This window comes from Phoenix dactylifera, chromosome 12 (genome assembly GCF_051530095.1).
Source record: "Phoenix dactylifera cultivar Ajwa chromosome 12, Ajwa_hap1_PhDact_Kaust_v1.1, whole genome shotgun sequence".
NCBI lineage: Eukaryota > Viridiplantae > Streptophyta > Magnoliopsida > Arecales > Arecaceae > Phoenix > Phoenix dactylifera.
This window is the reverse complement of record NC_143201.1, coordinates 25170841-25190779: the sequence shown is the minus strand read 5'-3', so window position 1 is coordinate 25190779 and position 19939 is coordinate 25170841. Positions and strand designations below refer to the sequence as shown.

Genomic DNA, 19939 nt, shown 5'->3' with positions numbered 1-19939 from the left:
TCGTGTCCCTTTTTTTTTTTTTGCTTTGAATCGTGTCCCTTTCGAAATGGACCTTTCAGCCGATCATCTCCACCCTTAATCTCCCTCGTATTTTAACTTTTTTTTTTAAATATATACGAATGAAGTTGGCGCCCGACGTCAACGCAGGCTCCGGTACGTTGCTCCGCGGACGATTATAATTACCTCCCACTTATCGCTGGGCTCTAACTTTCTAAGCATCTATTGGCCGTTCAAAGAAACGATCCGACGGTTGTGTTTGTATTCCAGCGGAGCAATTAACGCGAGGTCTCCGACTCGCACCAGGAATCAATCCAGACCGCCAGGAATCAATCCAGACCGCCACGGTTACGCGGGATCGGGCAGGAGATATCAGTCGTGCGGTCGTGATCGATTGTTGGTTCTCTATAAGTGAATTTCTTGTAGTAGACTCGCACGATTTAGCCGAAGTTAGTTTCGGCACCAAATAAAAGGCTGCCGCGCAGGCGGTCCCTGGGAAATATATCTCGCCGAGCGAGTAATTGGCCCCGGTTGTCACCGGCTTTGTGGAGAAGAGGTGGTCTCTTGCTGCTGATCGCTAGAGACCCGAGAATTCGAGTCGAAAACCCTAGCTAGCTAGACGAGATATGGCGGGGATTCGGGTCTCGATGGAGGTTGGGAGCGACGGAGTTGCGGTGATCACCATCTCCAATCCTCCCGTCAATGCGTTGCATCCCATGAGTAATTCCGATCACTTCTTTTTTCTGATTCGCTTCTCTCGTTTCCTTTGATTCTTTGATTATTTTTTTTTCTCATTTCGTTGGTTTCTTCAATTGCGAACCGTATTGTGCCCTTTGTTTTCTTGAATTTGGGTTCGAGGGACGCTTTTTCTTGAATTGAGGGTTTCCTTGATTGAATAGTTCAGTTTTTCCCTTTGTTTTTTTGTGGACTCACTTGTTCTTGGACTGGGATTACATTGGTTTGGTGTAGTTATTGCTGGATTGAAGGAGAAGTACACCGAAGCGATGAATAGAGATGACGTCAAGGCTATTGTGTTAACAGGTGAGATTCTGATGTTTTCTAGGGTTTTCTTGAAGATTAGTTGTATCTTTGGTGCATTGTTTATCTTGTTTACTTTAATTAGGCGTTCTCTGTCAAAAGTTCTTGTATTTTCTCTTTGACCCGTAAAAGAATAAACTTTTTAAGCTGTTAGTCCTGATAAAGTATCATGAGTGCCCCTCCCTTCCAGGCGCCTTTCCACTTATTCATATAAAAAAAGCGTCAATAATTATTGATGAAGCGAAGGACTGTTATAATTGTAGAAAACAATGATGAATGTTAAATGAACATTAAGGAGAATATTTATGTTGTTAAGTATCTCTTCCATCATTTGTCATCCCTGAAGTTCTTGATAGAGGTTCAGGCTTTCCTGATATCCAATTGCATTATTCTCCCCTCTTTCTATCAGTTAGTCTAGTTCACCTAAAGTTAAAAAAGTTCAATTAATTTAATCAGCTGTTATTTAAAATTTTCAGTCATGCTAAAGAAGCAGTGCCCATACTCCTTCGTGGATCTTTTATTGTCGTTCTGTATGTATGCTGTTTTTTCTGTCGTTTGTCCCTGAGAATATTCGTTACCATCAGAGATTGTTCTTTACATTATAAAACTATTTTTGGATCTCCTTTTACTTATGAATGGTCTCATACTTTGAAGTCCTTTCTTCTTGTAGATTTATTTCTAATCTAGAAATTTACGCAGAAGAACAGATTGTTGCAATAAGTTTTGGTAAAGGTTAAAGCTTATTAGAAAAATAGCCAGGAGATTTTTGGCTAAGAATATCCATACAAAAAGGTCTTGTAAGGAAACATAAATGTTTAATGATTTCATGAATCTCTCCTTTCTGTCAAACAGTAACAAAATCAGAGAAATATGTGCACCACTTCAGAAGTTATACAATTTCAAACGTGTTTCGGAAGAAGAAAGATATCTTAGCTTAAGCACGGCAGGCTTTCTGATAGAGTCCAGCTCGTGCCAGCGGACTTCTCCTATTGGTCTTCTGATCAAGATCATGATTTTTAGTAGCTGACTATTGGAGTGTAGGTTGACACTTAGACATTTTATTATAAAGATAGGCTTGATGAAATGTTCTAGCTATCTCCTGTTTTAATTTGATGTGGTGAATCCTAGCAAAATATCACAGCAAGCAACAAGCTGACTAATTTATCTTGCATGGTTGCTGATACATGAATCTGCTATTAAGGCGATGTGGGCAAGTTCTCTGGTGGTTTTGATATCAATGTTTTAGCTGAAATCCACAAGACGGGTATGAGATCCTTTGCGAATGCACGATTATGATAATTCTTATTTGACTAATTTGGAACACCACTGTTGGTTTACTTGGGCAATTGTTCCCTTGCAGGAGATCTATCACGTCTACCAGACGTATCTGTTGAACTTGTGGTGAATATAATTGAAGGTCTTCATTTTATCTCTGCTAGTGCTTCTGTAGTTTTCTTTATGTTGCTAATGTTTGAAAAAGTCTTTATGATGCTCAATCTGATCATTGATGAAGATTTTATTTCATGGATTTGTAATAATTGTGTACTGTTTTTTCACAGATGCCAAGAAGCCTTCTGTTGCAGCTATTCGAGGACTTGCACTTGGTGGTGGTTTGGAGTTGGCAATGGTCTGTGCTCTGTACAAACTGCAGTCTGACCATTCTTGTTGGAATAGGTTCTCAAAACTCTTGCGGTTAATTTTCTTTAGGGTTGTCATGCTCGAATATCTTCTCCTGAAGCTGAACTTGGATTACCAGAATTGACTCTTGGAGTTATTCCTGGTTTTGGAGGTAATGTTGCTTTCATATATCCTTGGAGCTGAGTGTGATTTATTTTGTTTGTGTATTTTACTAATGATAATCTCACTTGGAGACTGATCACTTTAAGGCACCCAGCGTCTACCAAGGCTTGTAGGGCTGTCAAAGGCTATAGAAATGATGCTGGTGAGTTTTACTTATTCCAGACCACAAGAAGCTTTGTGGATATTTAAAATTAATGGTGTGATGTATGCATGCAATGTATGCATGGGATTGTGGCTTTCCAAGAAGTTTTCTTCTTTTCTGGTATCATACCATTAACCAATATCAACAATATATGTTTTTTGTACCCTTACCTTGTTTTTTATACAAATGCTCAGCATCCTCCAAACAAGTAATAATGGCTTCATGTTGACTTAGAAATAGGAAGATTTTAAATCTCCATGTCTTCTTCTCACCTCAGATCACTCATAGGAACAAAGCCATATGCATTCGTGCATTTGTTTCATCATTTCCCTCTGCTTGTGGAGTTTGAGCTGCCTCTGTTTGTTAGAGATGTCCTTTATCTTTCTGCTTTGCTTTCAAAACTGGTTACTTTGAAAATTATTGGTCTCAATTAGCATTCCAAAACCAGACAATAATACTTGATCTCTCGGTTGTCATATTTCCCTATCTAAGCTCTTGCTCTCGGGCTGGCTACTCGTGGGACTGGCTGCTATCAGATTGAACCTAAAATTATCTGGCCCAGCTTCACGTGGATTTCATGCTGCAAACTAAGAATTGCTCGAAATAAAATCTTAAAGAAACAGAGTATGGTATTTAAGTGCAGCTAATGACTATAACATGAAAATTGAGAGGATAATGTCGAAAACTTAAGGTTTTATTACATGGGAATAGGTAGAGTAATTATGAGATTGAAGGGTGTGATTTAGGATTAAAGATTATTATGAAACTTATGGTTCTGTTGGAGATAGCATTATAAAATAATTATTACTAGATGAAGCAGCGATCCTTCTGAAGAGTAAGCAATTTCATCCCTTTTGGATTGAACCCTAAATCTTAAACTGTGTTCCTAGCTAGTAGTTAATCTAGGTGATTTGGATCTATTAAACCACTCTTTTTCATTTACATAGCAGTCACTTTTTAGGTTTCACATTGAATCTTTGTGGAACTATGTCTACTAGGATCCTCTAAAACATAATTTTACTGACTTTAAGGCTCTCTTTGAAATAGGATTTCCCAACATTGCAATGCAACTACCAGATACGTCTGTGGAAGTTGATGCCCTTCTACTCTTCTTCCACCTAAATCTTGGCATAATTATGACTAGAAGATGCTGCCAACTATTAGACAGGTGCCTGTTTTTCAGAAAATTCCAAAACACTCCTATCATGACTCCTAACTAAAGTATTCAAAAACAAACATATTTACCATTTTTTGAAGTTTGAAATAGACAGTGAGGCCTGTGCTCTGCTATAAACCCTCCTTTGATAATGTTAAAAGATCATCTATGTCTGTGCCTATTCAATATCTGATCAGGTGATTAGATCCTTTGTATTTTGTATTGCCTTTGAACTTTGTAAAATAAGTCCTAACACTGTCAGTGTTCTTCTAGACATCACCATATTCTAGGCCATGAATATAAGAAAGTTTGACGTTTATTCTGGATGGTTTCCTATCATATGATGTAACGTAACAACTTGTAATAGCAACCAATACCATTGGATTATTGGGCATCAGGTCTTCTAATAACTGTGGTTTGCTTTCCTTGTTTTCCAAATTTAGTAAATTATGGTCGTCCCACTTTAGTTGAGGATCTTGCTAACCTTTTGGTTTGGTATCAACCTTTTGTTGCTACACAACTCCATCATTGTAAATATGGTTAATTACATTTCCCTGCAAACTTTTTAAGTTCTTTTGGTCGATCATCAATGTTTTAGCTCATGACTGAACCTATTGGAGGTTCTCTATCAGTTGTCATGATTTACAGACTTCTGCTGTGCCCCACTGTACTTGTGGAGTGAATCTACTTTTTTTAAAAGTTAAAAGAAGTCTCAACTTAGTTGAATTGTTTTGAGAAAGGCCTTCAATATGTGTTTTTTTGAGCATCAAGAAGGGTATGTGGCTTAATTCGTGGTGTTCAAAAGGTTAAATGGGGCCATTTTGATGCTAAAGCCCTTGATATATATTCTGAGAATTGAGAAGGATTTGTGGTTTAATTTGTGACATTCATATGGTTAGACAGTGGGATTTCCAAGATCTGGTGTTTCTAGGTCAACATATGACGCAGCTAAACCTACACCGGGAGATTTGTTGTCTTAAAGGAAGTATATTTTGTTTACACTTCAACCAATCACCTTGCATAATGATTTTCTTTAACAGCCTAAATATGCCTGTAATTTTTTGGAAACTAATCTGTTTTTGTGACATCTATTTAAGGTGAACCCACTCCATTGTGATGTTGATTATTTTTTTATGCCTTTTCCTGTTCACCTCTTTGCATTTCAAACTTGGCACAATGGAGTCTACTGATTTATTTTCAATGAGCATGTTCTAATAAATAATGAAAATGACACTATGCTGTTGAAGAATTAATCTTGACATGACATTTTCCTTTCTTTTTGTTTTTTCTAAGCATTTCATTCACATCCATAAAGTTCGCTATCTTAAATATTTTAAAATTGATAATGAGGCACACTACTAATATTTTCATGCAGCTATCAAAGTCAATCCGTGCCAAGGAAGGGAAAGAGTATGGCCTTATTGATGCCATTGTCCCCCCTGAAGAGTTGATAAAGATATCACGACTTTGGGCTTTAGAAATTGCTGAACGATGCAAACCCTGGATTAACTCTCTTCGTCGAACTGACAGACTTGGTTCCCTTGCTGAAGCGCATGAAATATTGAAAGTTGCTAGGCAACAAGCTAAGAGAATAGCTCCAAATATGCCACAGCACCAAGTATGCCTTGATGCAATTCAGGAAGGCGTCGTTTTTGGAGGATATGCTGGTGTTCTGAAGGTAAGTGTGCATTTCCTCTACGTGCCATGATAATGAGCATGCAGTATTAGGCAATGCAGAGCATTTTCTAGAGTCCGATGCATGAAGCGAGCAGGATTGTAGGCCCATTCTTTAGTAATGTGTGATCATCTGAATTCAAGCAATTGATGTCCACTATGTGTTCCATTTAGTGCTTATTGGAAATTTGATCAACAAAATGTCAAATGAATAGCTCTGGGTGAGAGTTTAGATGAGGTGAGCATGAAACAGCGGAAGCTCTCTCTACTTTTGTTATTATATAAGGCAGATATTTCAGCAGGAACCTTAACCTTCAATTAAACAAGAGACAGAACATATAGAATTTCTATCCTACATGGATAACCAGAATAACGATCGATATCAAGTGATGTGTTTGAAATGAGGATGCATTTTCAGAGCCTAATGTTACATACTGCTGATTTTGTAGCCTGTTATGTCTGTCCTGTAATCATGAGTTACCATGAGGTAACTCCATATTCTTTCTGCCTTGGCATGAAAGCAATGTTATCTGAAGGACTTCAGTGTCTCTCAAGTTTGGAAGAGAGAAAAAGAAAACTCCATTCTATTACATCGGTCCTTCAGTGTAGTCCACTAGATTTTATGATGTAAAATTTTTCTTGATCATGTTTATGAGGTGCTGAAGCTTTATATCTGTATAACTATAATGTACTAACGTTGATTTTCTATCTGCAGGAAGCAAAGGTTTTTAAGGAGTTGGTTTTATCAAGCACTTCGAAGGGGCTTGTCCATGTCTTTTTTGCACAACGTGCAACTTCTAAGGTAGTTTTGTTGATTATGTGCTTTCAATTTCTTTATTTCTTTTTCATTGTCTATTTTTTCCCACATGGCTATTATTTTCTATAACATTTTGATAACGATTGCAAAAAATTAATTGGTATATAATCTGAATTGATTGTGATCCCTCTCAAAATGTTATTTTTAGAAAATGCAAAAAAATGCTAATATTTTTTTTCAAAATGTAAAAACATTGCTAGCATTTTTTTTCTTTCAAAATGTTAAACTGATATAGCAAGGGCGAGCTTATTTGTTTGTGAAAACAAAAAATGGCATGTTAAATAAGGAGGGGATAATCAAAGAAAGTCTCAAACCATGGTTAATGGATGCCCTTCTAAGGGCATGCATGGACCCAGCATAACTCGTCACTATTTTGCCGTCTACCTTATGTCTTTGCAATCTACCTAATCCATTCTATTTTAATAAAATTCAAATCATAAGCATCTGCATCAATCCTTTACAAGACATGGTAGGGACCTATCCTTCCAGCATGCAGTTTTTTTAGGGTTCCTCATGGAAACCTTGTTACGCTGGCTCAAACCCTCATCTTGTCTCCCTCTCCAAACTCTTGGTACATGCAATTTACATCTGCTGCATATCATATGTGTCATTTGAAATTTGCTGAAAATAGCTTCGAGCAATGAAAGCTACAAATCTGCTTTTGATGGAAATTGCTGAAACTCCGTCAGAACCAACTAAAACTAACCCTAACTGGCTGAAACCAGCTATGTCATGCCCTAAATCTGGGACAAACACAGCCATATTACAAAGGGGTGGAACCCACGATAACACGAAGCCGACCATTACATCTTAGCTTCCAAATCCATCACAAAAAAAATAATAATTAAAAGTTCAATTTCATCATCCATTAAATAAAACCAATACTAGTTCAGAGCGTCTAAATTCAAACATAAATACCAAACCCATAATCTTTAATATTCAGAAAATTATTAACTACAAATTCATAGTCAATTAAAATACTAATTTTTTTTTATAAAATTGCCAAGCTTGCTAGCGCGAACTCCAAACCTGGACCATCCTTCGTTCCTATTGACCCTATACAGCTCAGTAAATAAATCTTACACTACTTTACCGAATCAAGCATAAGTTTTTTCATGTCAATGCATTATTTAAAAAAATAATAGATATTGCAAAAATAAAGCATTTCATGGTATAATATATAAAAACAAGTCATAAAGCCAATCATGCATACATAAACTATCAATATTTCATAAACATGGTTCCAAGTTTATATTGTAAATAAATTCATAAATCATTTTTTGCCAGCCATATCATAATTCAAAATATTTGCTCACAAATATTTGTGCTATGGTCAAAGGCCGGGGGGCCCACCCCCCGAACCCCCGGTGTTCTCAAACGGCGAAGCCTTACCGCTTCCGGTTTTGAATCCAATCCATAACCTCATAAATTGGATCCAAAACCTCATCAAAACAGAAAAGCTTCCATACTTTGTACTCGTGATAGGGCCCATGTTTGTAATCGACATAGATTTATGTTTCGTATGCCAACTTTATACCCGCTGGCAGGGCCTGTGTTCGTATGGATGCTAGCTTCGGATGTCGATCTTTTTCAATTTTAAAGGTCATACTTATCTATCTCAGAGCCTTTAAAAAACATATCTTTTTCTTAAAACATACGCGTAAATAGATGAAAAATACTAAATGGCATGCTCAGATTCATATTTCATAATAAAGCTATTTTTATTTAAAACATTCATGGATCCATTTTTCATAATAAAGCTCGATTTTCATAATACATATTTTGATCCATAATTATAAGAAAAACATGACATCTTTATTAGCAATATCATATGGATAGAACATATGATAATTTAAAAAATAATAAGGAGTGCAAGATCTACTTACCTCTTCCGCCTTAGACTGTCATATTTTGCTAGACGAATCTGCTAAATCTATTTAAAAATATTAAAAGCGACATTAATTTCTATTCAATGATTTGAATGGAATTAAAATAATAAGCAATATGGACGATTAGCCGGATGATGGCATTCGACGGTTTCGGGTGGGTTAGGCTCAGACGATCCGAATAATGAATTATGCGGTACGAATTCGATCGGGGTCAAGGTCGTTCAACATGATTCCTCATCAGTGGGTTTTAGGAACACTACAAAATCGGTAGATAGGTTGCCCGAGCAACTGGGCGGTTCAGGGCCTCTTTGGGGTAGTCAACCTGGATCTATAGGATAGGAAGGTGGGACCCTTCACTGGGGTCCATAGAGAGAAGGATGGGCTCTCTCTCTCTCCTTATTCTTCTCATTTTTCTTCTTTCTTGGCAAAACAGAGGATGGAGGCGGACTGGTGGCTTATCATGGTCGTTCGGCGAGAAAGTAGCTGGTGGCGGGCAGCGGAGAGCGGCGGGCCAGTTGGATTCAACCCAAAAAAGGGTTGAGCGGGGGGTCTTTGATCCAATCAACTCCAAGCACCAGTCAGCTTGCCGGCGGTTGGGGCTCTGGCATTTGGTCAGAGATAACGGCCGAAGCCTTGGCGATGAACGTTGGCAGTGGCGGTTGTCGGAAAGAAGAAAAACAAGGTCGGAACAGGGGATGCATAAAGAGGGGTTTTCTTCACCGTTTCCTAGTGGATTTCTCAACCAGTGGAAAGATCTATCAAAGGGAAAAATAAAGATGAGGCAAACGAAGGCTTACATTGGCTCCGGCGAGCTCTCCAGCCTCGATCTCTGACGGGCATGAAGATGGGTAACTGTGAATTCAAAGGGAGAAAAGAGAGAGAAAGGGGCTCGATGATCATTGGTGGAGGACTATAGAGGGGAGGGGATGCCTTTTGTAGAGGAGCCTTAGGGTCTCTGCAACCTTGGGAAAAGAGAGAGAAAGGGGCTCGATGATCATTGGTGGAGGACTATAGAGGGGAGGGGATGCCTTTTGTAGAGGAGCCTTAGGGTCTCCGCAACCTTGGGACTTCTCATCCCTGCCGAAACCGCCGGAGAGGTCTCAGGAGTCTTCGTCGGCTGGTACGTGGGGTAAACGCGGTTTGCCTCCCTTTTGGGCTGAGATTGGGCCGGTCAAATGGATCGGGCCTAGGCAGGCCTTCCCAAGCCAAAACAGACCACACCAAAAATTTTGATCAGTTTTGAATTGATCTCAGCCAAAACCAATCAGTTTCAGTTTCAAAGGAATAGTTGTGGCCGAAACTTCCTTTGTTCTCTCAAAAGCCACTTTCTAGTTTGTGCTAGAAAAGCACTTTTAGTTTCGCTCTAAAAAACTCATATCTTTCTTCTTGAGATGCATTGTTTTTTCAACTGTGTTCCAGTTCCTTTTTTTTCCTTTACAGCATGTAGCATTCTTTAGTAAGATGTATGTGCTTTATTTCTATCAATACAATTGAAAAATCTATATATTTTTTTCTTATCAATGCAATTGATAAATTCTATATGCTTTATTTGTCATCATCTTGTCTTGTGCTTGAATTTTTGCTTGTCTGAATATTTTGGGAATCTGGGTTGGGACTCATTTGATTGTCTGGACAGGTACCTAATGTTACTGATGTTGGACTCAGACCTAGGCAGATAAAAAGGGTTGCTGTTATTGGTGTTGGTTTAATGGGTTCTGGCATAGCTACCACCCTTATACTAAATAACATATCTGTCATTCTCAAGGAAATTGATTCCAAATTTCTGCACAAGGGACTGAAAATGATAGAAGGTGTGTATGTAAAGCGTTAAACCTTAATGGTTCCTCCCTTTTTTTTTCTGCTGTTACTATCACCAAATGCAAATTGTCTCTCATTAAGGTCAACTATTTTTCTACACGAAGTAGTGTGTTTATGATCCTTAGCTGTAAGGATTGCAGCAGAGGATTATCCAGCAATAGTATTTTAAAATGCAATGCAGATTTCTGTTCATTATTCTAAGGAACTTCTGCCCATATTATTGCTTGCAGCCAATCTTGAAGGTCTAATGAAGAAAGGCTCATTGACACAGGATAAGATGAATAAGGCCTTATCACTTCTTAAGGGTGTATTGGACTATTCAGAGTTCAAGCATGTTGATATGGTTATAGAGGTTTCAATTCCAACTAATCCTGGCAATTTATTGGATTATTCATACTGTAATTTACATCTAATTTTCCTGTATAATTGTATTCAAGTTCATAGTTTGATGAAATGGAATGAAAGAAGCCTACTTATCATAGCAAATAATTTTCTGATCTTCTATCGGTTATTACTGAATTTATTTATATATTTCAGGTGTTAGCGTTCTGTTTATAGTTCAAGAGACCCTGTTGGCTTGCTAGATTTAATATGGAGGCTGTTTAAAATTTAAATCATAGCAGTTTCAGAACTTGAAAAATATCAGTGTACATGAAATATGCAGCTATATTGCTTCAGAGACCTTTCAGAAATTTGGGTTTTGTTACAATGGTTACGTAGGTTACAGAAGCATTGCTAGCTAAAGGTTCTTATTTTCAGTCATTATGTGATGTGGTTAATTATTATATTGTGTTGCCAAATTCTTTCTCTAAAACTATTTTTAACAGCTTTCTTTTTTTGTTCTGCAGGCTGTTATTGAAAATGTTTCACTAAAACAGTCAATATTTGCTGATATTGAGAAGTTGTGTCCTCCAACATGCATTTTGGCAACCAACACGTCCTCGATTGATCTGAATATTGTTGGAGAGAGAACGCATTCTCAAGATCGGATTCTGGGGGCACATTTTTTCAGGTCATGAACTTAAGAGATCAGTGGTGATTCATTTTAATAGACAAGTACCATACCAGAAACCAAGATTTGTTGGAAACCTTAATTGACCATAAGTAGTAAACTATATGATGAAGTAATAAGTAAGGTGGTTTGGAAAAGGAACATGATGATAAGTTAAAGAACAATGGCTTTTCAAGTAACTAATCTATGCTTTTGTTTCACATATTCATGACTTAAAAGACTCAAAATATTACTGGAGGAGTATTAAGCATGTTTTTTAGATGACTAAAAAGTTTTTAATGCTCTATCCAAATTTAAGAGTCAAAATAGGGCTAGTAATGGGCTTGGCTTAGGTGGCCCAGAGGCCCATGGCGCCAGGTTTCAGCCAAGTCTTTTCGATTTTAGGTTGATCCTGATCTTAAAAATCTGCAGTTTGAGAGCCTCGGTATCTAAAGTGCCTGACATTATGTCGATGCATGTCAGCATGTTTTTAAATTGGCAGTGTGCAAGTCCAGGTAACATTGTCTTTCGCATGGTTGGGCTCTAAATGGATTGAGTCTAGCTGGAATAGGCTGGCCTCAAGTTTTTAATTCAAGCTCAAGCTACATCCATGATAGGGCGGGCCTTAGACGGTGCCTAGCTTGTCTTCTACTCTATACAAGCTAGTGGTGCATCTTCTAGATGCATATAACCTTTACAAGTAGTTCCAGAGCTGTTTTAGAGAGAAGCTATCATTAGTAGCCATGGTACTAACGAAAGACTTGCGGAAGAGTAAGTTATTTACTGCACAACACTCTTTCTTGATTCATGTAATCTGTTATTTAGTTTCGCGGGAATGTCAAACCACTTCAAATTTGAGTGTTAAATAAAAGCATCTCTTCTGAACCACTAAATGAGCTTCTTTGTTTTGAAATTTGTGTTTTTTCTTGTGTCTTACACATTTAAAACTGAATATGCAAAGAAACTTGAGATCAGTCTATCTGAGTTCGTATCATTTGCATAATACACCTCCATTGTGAGTTATACTGGGATCGCGCCAAAATTTTTATGCACACTTCATGCGGTTATTATCAATTGGAAAACATCATTTTTGTACTGATGAGGTATGTAATGAACAGTCCAGCTCATTTGATGCCTCTCCTGGAAATTGTTCGGACAGAGAAGACATCTCCACAAGTAATCTTTGATCTCATGACAGTTGGGAAGACTATAAAGAAAGTCCCTGTTGTAGTTGGAAACTGCACTGGCTTTGCAGTTAATCGCACATTCTTTCCATACAACCAAGCAGCAAATATGTTGGTTCATCTAGGTGTTGACCTGTTCAGAATTGATAGAGTGATCAGCAATTTTGGCATGCCAATGGGCCCTTTTCAGTAAGCTCTCTCTACCCATCATACTGGTTTTGCAATGATGTTAGATGGACAGAAGAAAACGAGATAGCAATTGTTTTTCTTAATAATCTGCTGTAGAAGATATGGAAGAGGACCGATCATTATCTTTTATTTTCCAGAGAAAACTTTATTGAAGATAAAGTTTTTTTCATCTTCTGAGATTATTTGTCCTTTTGCTATTTATCAGTACTATTGAAAGAAAGGTGTTTTCCTTTTGGAATTTACAAAATAAATTGAACTTGTATCCTCAATATATTTCCCCTATCAATCTTTTTCTCCATCTTGCTTTCTTTTTGGTTATGTGCTCTTTCATGCACTCTTTCCTTTTTTGGCTTTATTTTGATTTCACAGGTTTTTTCCCTCTTGCCATTTTATTTAGTGGTATCTTTTTTGTGCTCATCTTCTGTATTAGATTTTTAAAGGCACATGTGCAAAAGCAAGCATTTCCTAGCTTCTTTGGCAGATGAATGTGTTATCCCATTCCATTAGTTATCACCTCTGCTTCATTTTTGTCTCTTTCATGTAGACCTATAAGCAGGAACCACTGAATTCAATGAAAGATTAAAAAAACTAGCTATGTACTATGATAGGTTAGCCTACAATAAAACAAATTACCTTTTGTACAGTGCTCGAGGCAAAGGGGGGTTTGGATGAAATTGGTATTTGTCAGTTCATTTCCTCTCTCATGAGGTCATTACATTGCAAAGTAGTACTTACTCTTCTAGCTTGCTTTCATTCATTTGTTCAGTATTTTCAGTTATACACATTCTTTGTTTCATATGTTTGTGGTGGCATCTGTCCTTTTCTCTCTATAAATAGTACTCTGGTCTTGAACTTGACATGGCGCCCTGTATTTTCAAAGGATGCATATGTATTGCTAATGTTTCTGCCATTGTTTTGTTAGTGATGGTAGTAGTTCCAAGGAAAGAAACTGACGGAGAGTATGTAGAATAAGTATCCTTCCCCATATTTCGAGTGCAGCATGTTTAGGTTGTGTACATGCATTCTTCTAGGGATCCAGATCAACTGTTCTGTCCCATGCAGCAGGCTAACCTTTCCTGACATATATTCTATGTCGGTGGGTTCTGCAGCACCATGTGGAATAATGTACCTGATCTCTAATTGATTGGTGATGTTCCAGCTATGTTGAAATTCTGTGTTTAATTGCATTGACAGACTCCAGGATTTGGGTGGATATGGACTGCATTTCGCAGTTGGGGAAATATATGATTCCGCCTTCAGGGGTCGTATGTTTCGGTCTGATCTGGTAAAATTGTTGGTAGAAAATGGGCGAAATGGTAAGAACTGAATCTTAATTTCCCTGTATGTTGGATCTTGCAACTTTACATTTCCACTCAAGAGTCCAATCTATGGAAATTGCATTTCATGGAGCTTTTTGCCGACAGGAAAGAGCAACGGGAAGGGTTTCTACATTCATGAAAAGGGAAGCAAACCAAAACCTGATCCTAGCATACAAGCTATTGTTGAGGAATCTAGAAGGCGTGCTAATGTCATGCCTGGTGGAAAGGTTTCACTTGTTTTTTGTCATCCTATTCTTCTGTTGCTATTCGCATAAACCTGTATATTTGTGATTGGAGTTTGCCTGATATGATTTAATATTCCTTGTAGCCTATAATTGTGAGTGACCAAGAAATTTTGGAGATGGTTTTCTTTCCAGCTGTGAATGAGGCATGTAGGGTGATGGATGAACGAGTTGTTGTTCGAGCGTCAGACCTTGATATTGCATCTGTTCTTGGAATGGGTTTCCCGAGATACAGGTAAGTACCTAGAAGGGATAAGACCTGCTTTTCATGTCTGACTAATTTTGAGTGATTGAATTATTATTAGGTTCAACTTTCTTTTTCCAGAACCCTCTTTTTTGTTAAAGAAATAACATGTATTTTTCAACAAAAGGTAGTTTGAAATGACTGACAGAAAACTAATTAGTTCCAGATTACAAAACCACCATGGATCACATTGGTGTCAAATCAGGTCTTCAACTTTTTTCCAGAACCCTGAATTTTTTGTTAAAGAAAAAAGATGTATTTTTCAACAAAAGGATTTAAATTGGCTGACAGAAAAGTAACTAGTCACAAATTACAAAACTATCATGGATCATGTTAGGGTCCAAATCAGGTCTTACATTTCTGTAAAACATCATGTATTTTTCCCTTAAAATTTAACTCAGTGCGACCTGATTTAGACCTCATCTGGTGGTCAGTCTTGGTTGGCTGAGTTATTATTATAGTGTTGATGATTTTCTAAAGCAGAAGCAGAAGCAGTGAACCAGTGTTTAAGGCAGAAGCGAGTGGACTTGATGGAATATTATATAACTTGTTCAGCCCAGTGAATCAGATAATTCAACTGTTTGAACTACTGGGTCCAACCGCTTTATACATGCTAGGGTTAAATAAATAAATAAAGAATGCTAGATCAATATTCCCTCTCCTGATCAATTCCTCTTCAATTTCCCATCTTGGGAGGAGGTCCACATGGGATGTAGAGAAGAGAGATTGTCGTCACCAGACATGTTGGATCTGGGCAGTCTGGCAAGGTTTCAGGCCAAACTCGTCAGATCCGTGAAGAAGGCCACCATCTCAGATTTTGGGTGGTGGAGGAAGAGAATTGCCAGATGCAAGGAGGAGTGTCAGCATCGCATATCTAAGGAGGATAAGGGCAATCAACGCCAGATCTGTGGAGAAAGAGGGATCCATAGCAAGATCCAGGAAGGAGAGCTGGAGATGTTTGTGAGAAGGGCTTTAGGCTAAATCCTGTCCTCCTTTTCTTCCTCTATCCTCATGTTCTTTTCTTCTTCTCTTCTTATGTCTTGAAAAGGATGGGGGTTTTGGAATCTGGACATTGAGAATATGGAGATGGAAAAGGGGCGGTGGATCAGTCAGCCATAGTTGACCTAGTATTTAATGAATGACCTATGACTAGGGCATTGAAAAAAATGGTTTGGGCCAGGTGAGCAAGTTTAAAATACTACTATAACCATAGAATGAAAAAGAGCTTGTTATCATTAATGTTTATACCTAGTTAGGTTGGAGCCATATAATTCTCTTTGTGATAATGAATTCATTTGGCTTCACATCTAGATGGCCCACCTTGGCCAGGCTACAAGGCAAGGTGCCCTCCTTAAAATTTTGCATCTTGTTTGAGCATGGAGGAGAGATCATGTTGTAGGTTAACAGTGGATGTTGCCTAGTTGATAGTTCCAATTGACATGCCATATTTTATTTAATATGTTATGTTTCATGTGTTGAACTTAGTCCATTTCTTTTAGGTTTTCATTTTATTTATTTGTTTTTAATTTTAGAAAATTTGGATTTTCTTGACCTTTAGGCACCAATCTGGCACCTAGGCACTAGGTGGCCCCTTGATCAGCCGTCTGCCACCCACATGTTTTTAAAACATCAGAAGGCTATGTCTTTGGCACTCCTACCACACCACATGCCTAAGGTGGCCTCTATGGGGATGATGTGCCTCAAGAGCTTAGTCTTGTCACTGTGCTGGATATCAGAGATGTATGTGTTGAGCTGCTATCAGTGGTTAATATCAGGAAGGTGTCAGCAAGTAGTTTGAACTATTAATGGACTTACCTAAGTGCTTAAATGCAGTTAAAAGACAAATCATATGGTAGTGAGGATTGGGTAAGGATAGGGGAAAGTATAGATTTCACACAGGCTTGTGGATGTTCTTTTTGGCCTTGTAGTTATGGGTCAGTTAATATATGCAAGAAAAAACCACATTGCTTATCCGTAGCATGGCACATGCTTAGCAATAGCATGTATCCTTAACTATTTGATTTTTCCTCACACATATTGGCTCCACTGAATATTTGGATCACTGGTTTGTAATGCAGTAATCCAGCATTGAAAGGGTTGATTTGTAGTCACCATATAATCGCATCTGATTCTGCTAAGCTCATCAGGACTCATTTTTGCTTCTGGAGCCTGGTGTCCTGTCTGGTATTCTGCAATTGATTTTGCCATGGTGTAGGCTGCGATGATCTCCAAACCTTTGCAGAATTAGCAAGATTGTAATTTGCCACATTAATATCTGCACCAATATGTTGAAATGTTATCATGAATGTGTTGCATAATGCTCCCATGTTTTATGTTTTCAGGTTCCAATCAGCATTATTCATGCTTGATTCTAATTAGTTGTGCTGTTGTACTTTGGTTGTATCTGCAAATATTTTTGCACATATGTAGGCCTAGGATTTCTATGTAGGCTTTGGATTACTATGTTCATATTGATTTTGACAAACATTACTTGATTTTTGGTTCCTTCTATTTGAAGGGGTGGCATCGTGTTTTGGGCTGATACTGTTGGAGCTGGTTACATATATTCAAGACTCAAAAAGTGGGCTGAAATATATGGTGGCTTCTTTAGACCATCATCTTACTTGGAGGAAAGAGCCAACAAAGGCCTACCACTGGTATGAACTTTGTCATCCTTTGGTCCAACCCCTCTTCACTTCACTATATTTTCTCCCAGTTTTCCTGCTTTTTTCGGAGTATCTATTAGTTGCTGGAGTTCTTATTATTCTTAATTCTTTTTCGATTCCTGTGCGTATGTTTTAAAGCCTACATTTATAACTTGAGATGATTTGGCTGCAGAAAAGAAGCTTTTTCCCATTTTTTATTCCATTGTATTCTTTACATGTTACCAGGCTTTCTGTATGATAATTATGTATTAGCTGCTCTTCTCTGTTTAACGTTTCACTCCAGAACATGTCAAGCCAATTTTTCCTAAAAAACACTCATAAATTAAGCATTCAGCAAAATGAGCCCCAGTTTTCTATTTTTATTAGATCGAAGTTTTACTTGAGAATCCTGGAAGGATACTCTGCCACTCAAGTTGCTCAAGCTACAGCGAATGTTCATTTTCCCTGAAATATTGACATGTTGATGTGGATATCTTCTCCCAATTTTATGTTGCTTTTAGGCCTCTTATAAATGTGTCTTAGGCAACTATAAACTAAATCTCTTAGTACACCCACCCACCTCTGGAAGCAATTTTTTTGGGATGCTTAGAAATAAATAATTTCTATACTAGCTGCTGAAATCTGCATGACTTGCACGTATTTATGACAAATGTACTTCTAAACTGATGATTTTATCACAAAGAATCCTCCATGAGGTGGCTGCACAATCACAAGCACCCTATTAAAAATCAGACTAGTTGGGAGCAAAGCCTGCAACCGGCAGGTGCTGGCTGGACACCTACATGGACTGTCTCTCCTCACATTATTATTGCATAAATAGGAAATAAAATAACATAACATGTCTGATGTAATGGTTCTTGGAGTCACTACTGATACCAAATTATACTAGTCGAGTTGTGATTCAATCGTTGGTTCTAGGCTTTCTACATACATTACACTATTATGAATTCATGAACTTCTTCCACCTTCCTACAGAGCATGCACGATATGTCTCCATTGGAAGTATCAAGATCGCGCATGTAGTTGGCTCTACTACCACTGGAGAAGATTTAAGGGCTTGCCTATAGATTCTGTTCTGGCTTCAAGTATGCAAACGCAATCAGCACTTGGACCATAAAAAGCACCAAATAATTCAACATGTTTCTCCTTGCTGTCTGTGGTATTTGATGAGTCAGCTACTGCAAAATAATGTAAGCAATAAAGTGTATCTATTCAATTCTTCCGTTTACAGCTCCCCCCCCCCCCCCCCCCCACCTCTCTCTCTCTCTCTCTCTCTAGTCTCTTCGTGTGTGTGTGTGTGACACATGTTTCTTGACTGCCTAGATGTCTGTTGAAGAAAAAAGTTGTATTATTGCATTATGTCTCTCTATTCCTGTTCTAATCAGTGGCATATGCATATGAATGCACAGGTGGACCATCAGTGGTAGCTTGTCTTCTTGTTCTTCGTATATGTATCAGATTATACTTCATCTGCTCTTTGTCTAGCTGTATGTCACGTCTAGTGGATGATGGAACTTTATGTTGTTTTCGTTCCACGAACGTAGCAATCCTATGGTCGCGTGTGGTGGGAGCATAAGAAAATAGCCTAGATGTGCTTAGTATCTATCGACTGTCAACAATCTTATTCCCGGATAAGATGTTCTTTGGTTGGTTTTTCAGACAGCTTAGAATTTAGAACAAACTATCCATTTTTTGCAAAATGACATAACTATTACCTGTTATAGATTATTTTATGTTGTAACATTAATATTTTATAATACCAAAAATATTGTAATTATAATATACTGCCAGTCTTAAGTCAATGAACTTCAGTACAGTCTGGAAATTTCAGGATCTCCTACCAACTAAAGTTTCAAGTTTCAACTCTTGTTTAGCCAGCCGCCAGGTGATTCACCAGAAACATTAATCCTGGAAGGATCAACATCCTCCCTTTGAAAAAGATAATCCTCCATTTTTATAGTCCCATATCTGCCAGTATTCCATAATGCTTTATTGGATTGATTTGGTTGTGAATGATGCAGCACCAGACGGTCATTTTGATTATGCTCCCTGCCAGGGTAATTTGTGCAAGAACAAAAACCATGCAATACCAAAGAAGAAAAAAAAAAGGAACGACAGCATTGTCATATATGAAATCATTGTATCACCGTTTAGAACTCCGTCGACGTTCCCGTCCCCCGCAACCTCAACCTTCTCCTTCGAGAGCGGCCCTTCTTGATGAGACGGCAGCCTGAGCGCGGACTAATCGGACGGCGGCGGTGGCGTAGCCGGAATCAGGGTAGGAGGTGTTGATCCGGAGGCGCTCGTGGAATCGCGGGCACGCGGCGGCGAAAGCAGCCTACGAGTGAGGAAGAAGAGGTGAGAGGAGACAGCCCGTTGTGGGATAGGATGTGATGGGAGAGAAAGCGGAACGGTAGCCATCACTTCCCTGATAAAACCGTTATAGTAACTCGCGGGAGGGATTCTTTTTATATTTTACCAACTTTTAACGGTTGGCCTTTTTTTTTACTTAAAACCGGTCAGCAATTTTTCTAGACTGCGTCACCCACACCCATGCATCTGAACGAGTGATGTTATTTTCTAGACTGCGTCAACCACAACCATGCATCAACCAATTATAGCCCCCCATTCATCAGGTGCTCAACTTGATGCACTATTATAGGAATGACCAGCTGTGATGCACGGCGTTCATGGCCATATAATGCATAGTGAAAAATTTTTCTATTTTGGTAGGATGTTAGCAGCAGGAGGGCGGCGCACGCCTGGACTCACA

The 19939-nt window shown here is 38.3% G+C and overlaps 1 protein-coding gene across 2 annotated transcripts; it reads left to right on the top strand.

Annotated features, from left to right (window-relative positions):
- The first annotated feature begins 432 nt into the window (after nucleotides 1-432).
- On the top strand, nucleotides 433-18948 carry LOC103715010 (peroxisomal fatty acid beta-oxidation multifunctional protein-like). 2 transcript variants are annotated; one of them, XR_605327.6, is made up of 19 exons: nucleotides 433-717; nucleotides 967-1038; nucleotides 2237-2299; nucleotides 2396-2452; nucleotides 2595-2662; nucleotides 2743-2824; nucleotides 2922-2977; nucleotides 5509-5811; nucleotides 6523-6609; nucleotides 10150-10324; nucleotides 10562-10683; nucleotides 11180-11343; nucleotides 12441-12695; nucleotides 13890-14011; nucleotides 14120-14241; nucleotides 14343-14491; nucleotides 17019-17157; nucleotides 18142-18356; nucleotides 18576-18948. XR_605327.6 is itself a non-coding variant. In XM_008802540.6 (18 exons), the coding sequence occupies exons 1-18, from the start codon at nucleotides 624-626 to the stop codon at nucleotides 18187-18189; spliced, it is 2178 nt and encodes a 725-aa protein (XP_008800762.4). In that variant the 5' UTR covers nucleotides 433-623; the 3' UTR covers nucleotides 18190-18635. The 2 variants fall into 2 exon arrangements, 1 of the variants encoding a protein (XP_008800762.4); XM_008802540.6 differs by having other exon boundaries at nucleotides 18142-18635.
- The last annotated feature ends 991 nt before the right edge of the window (nucleotides 18949-19939 follow it).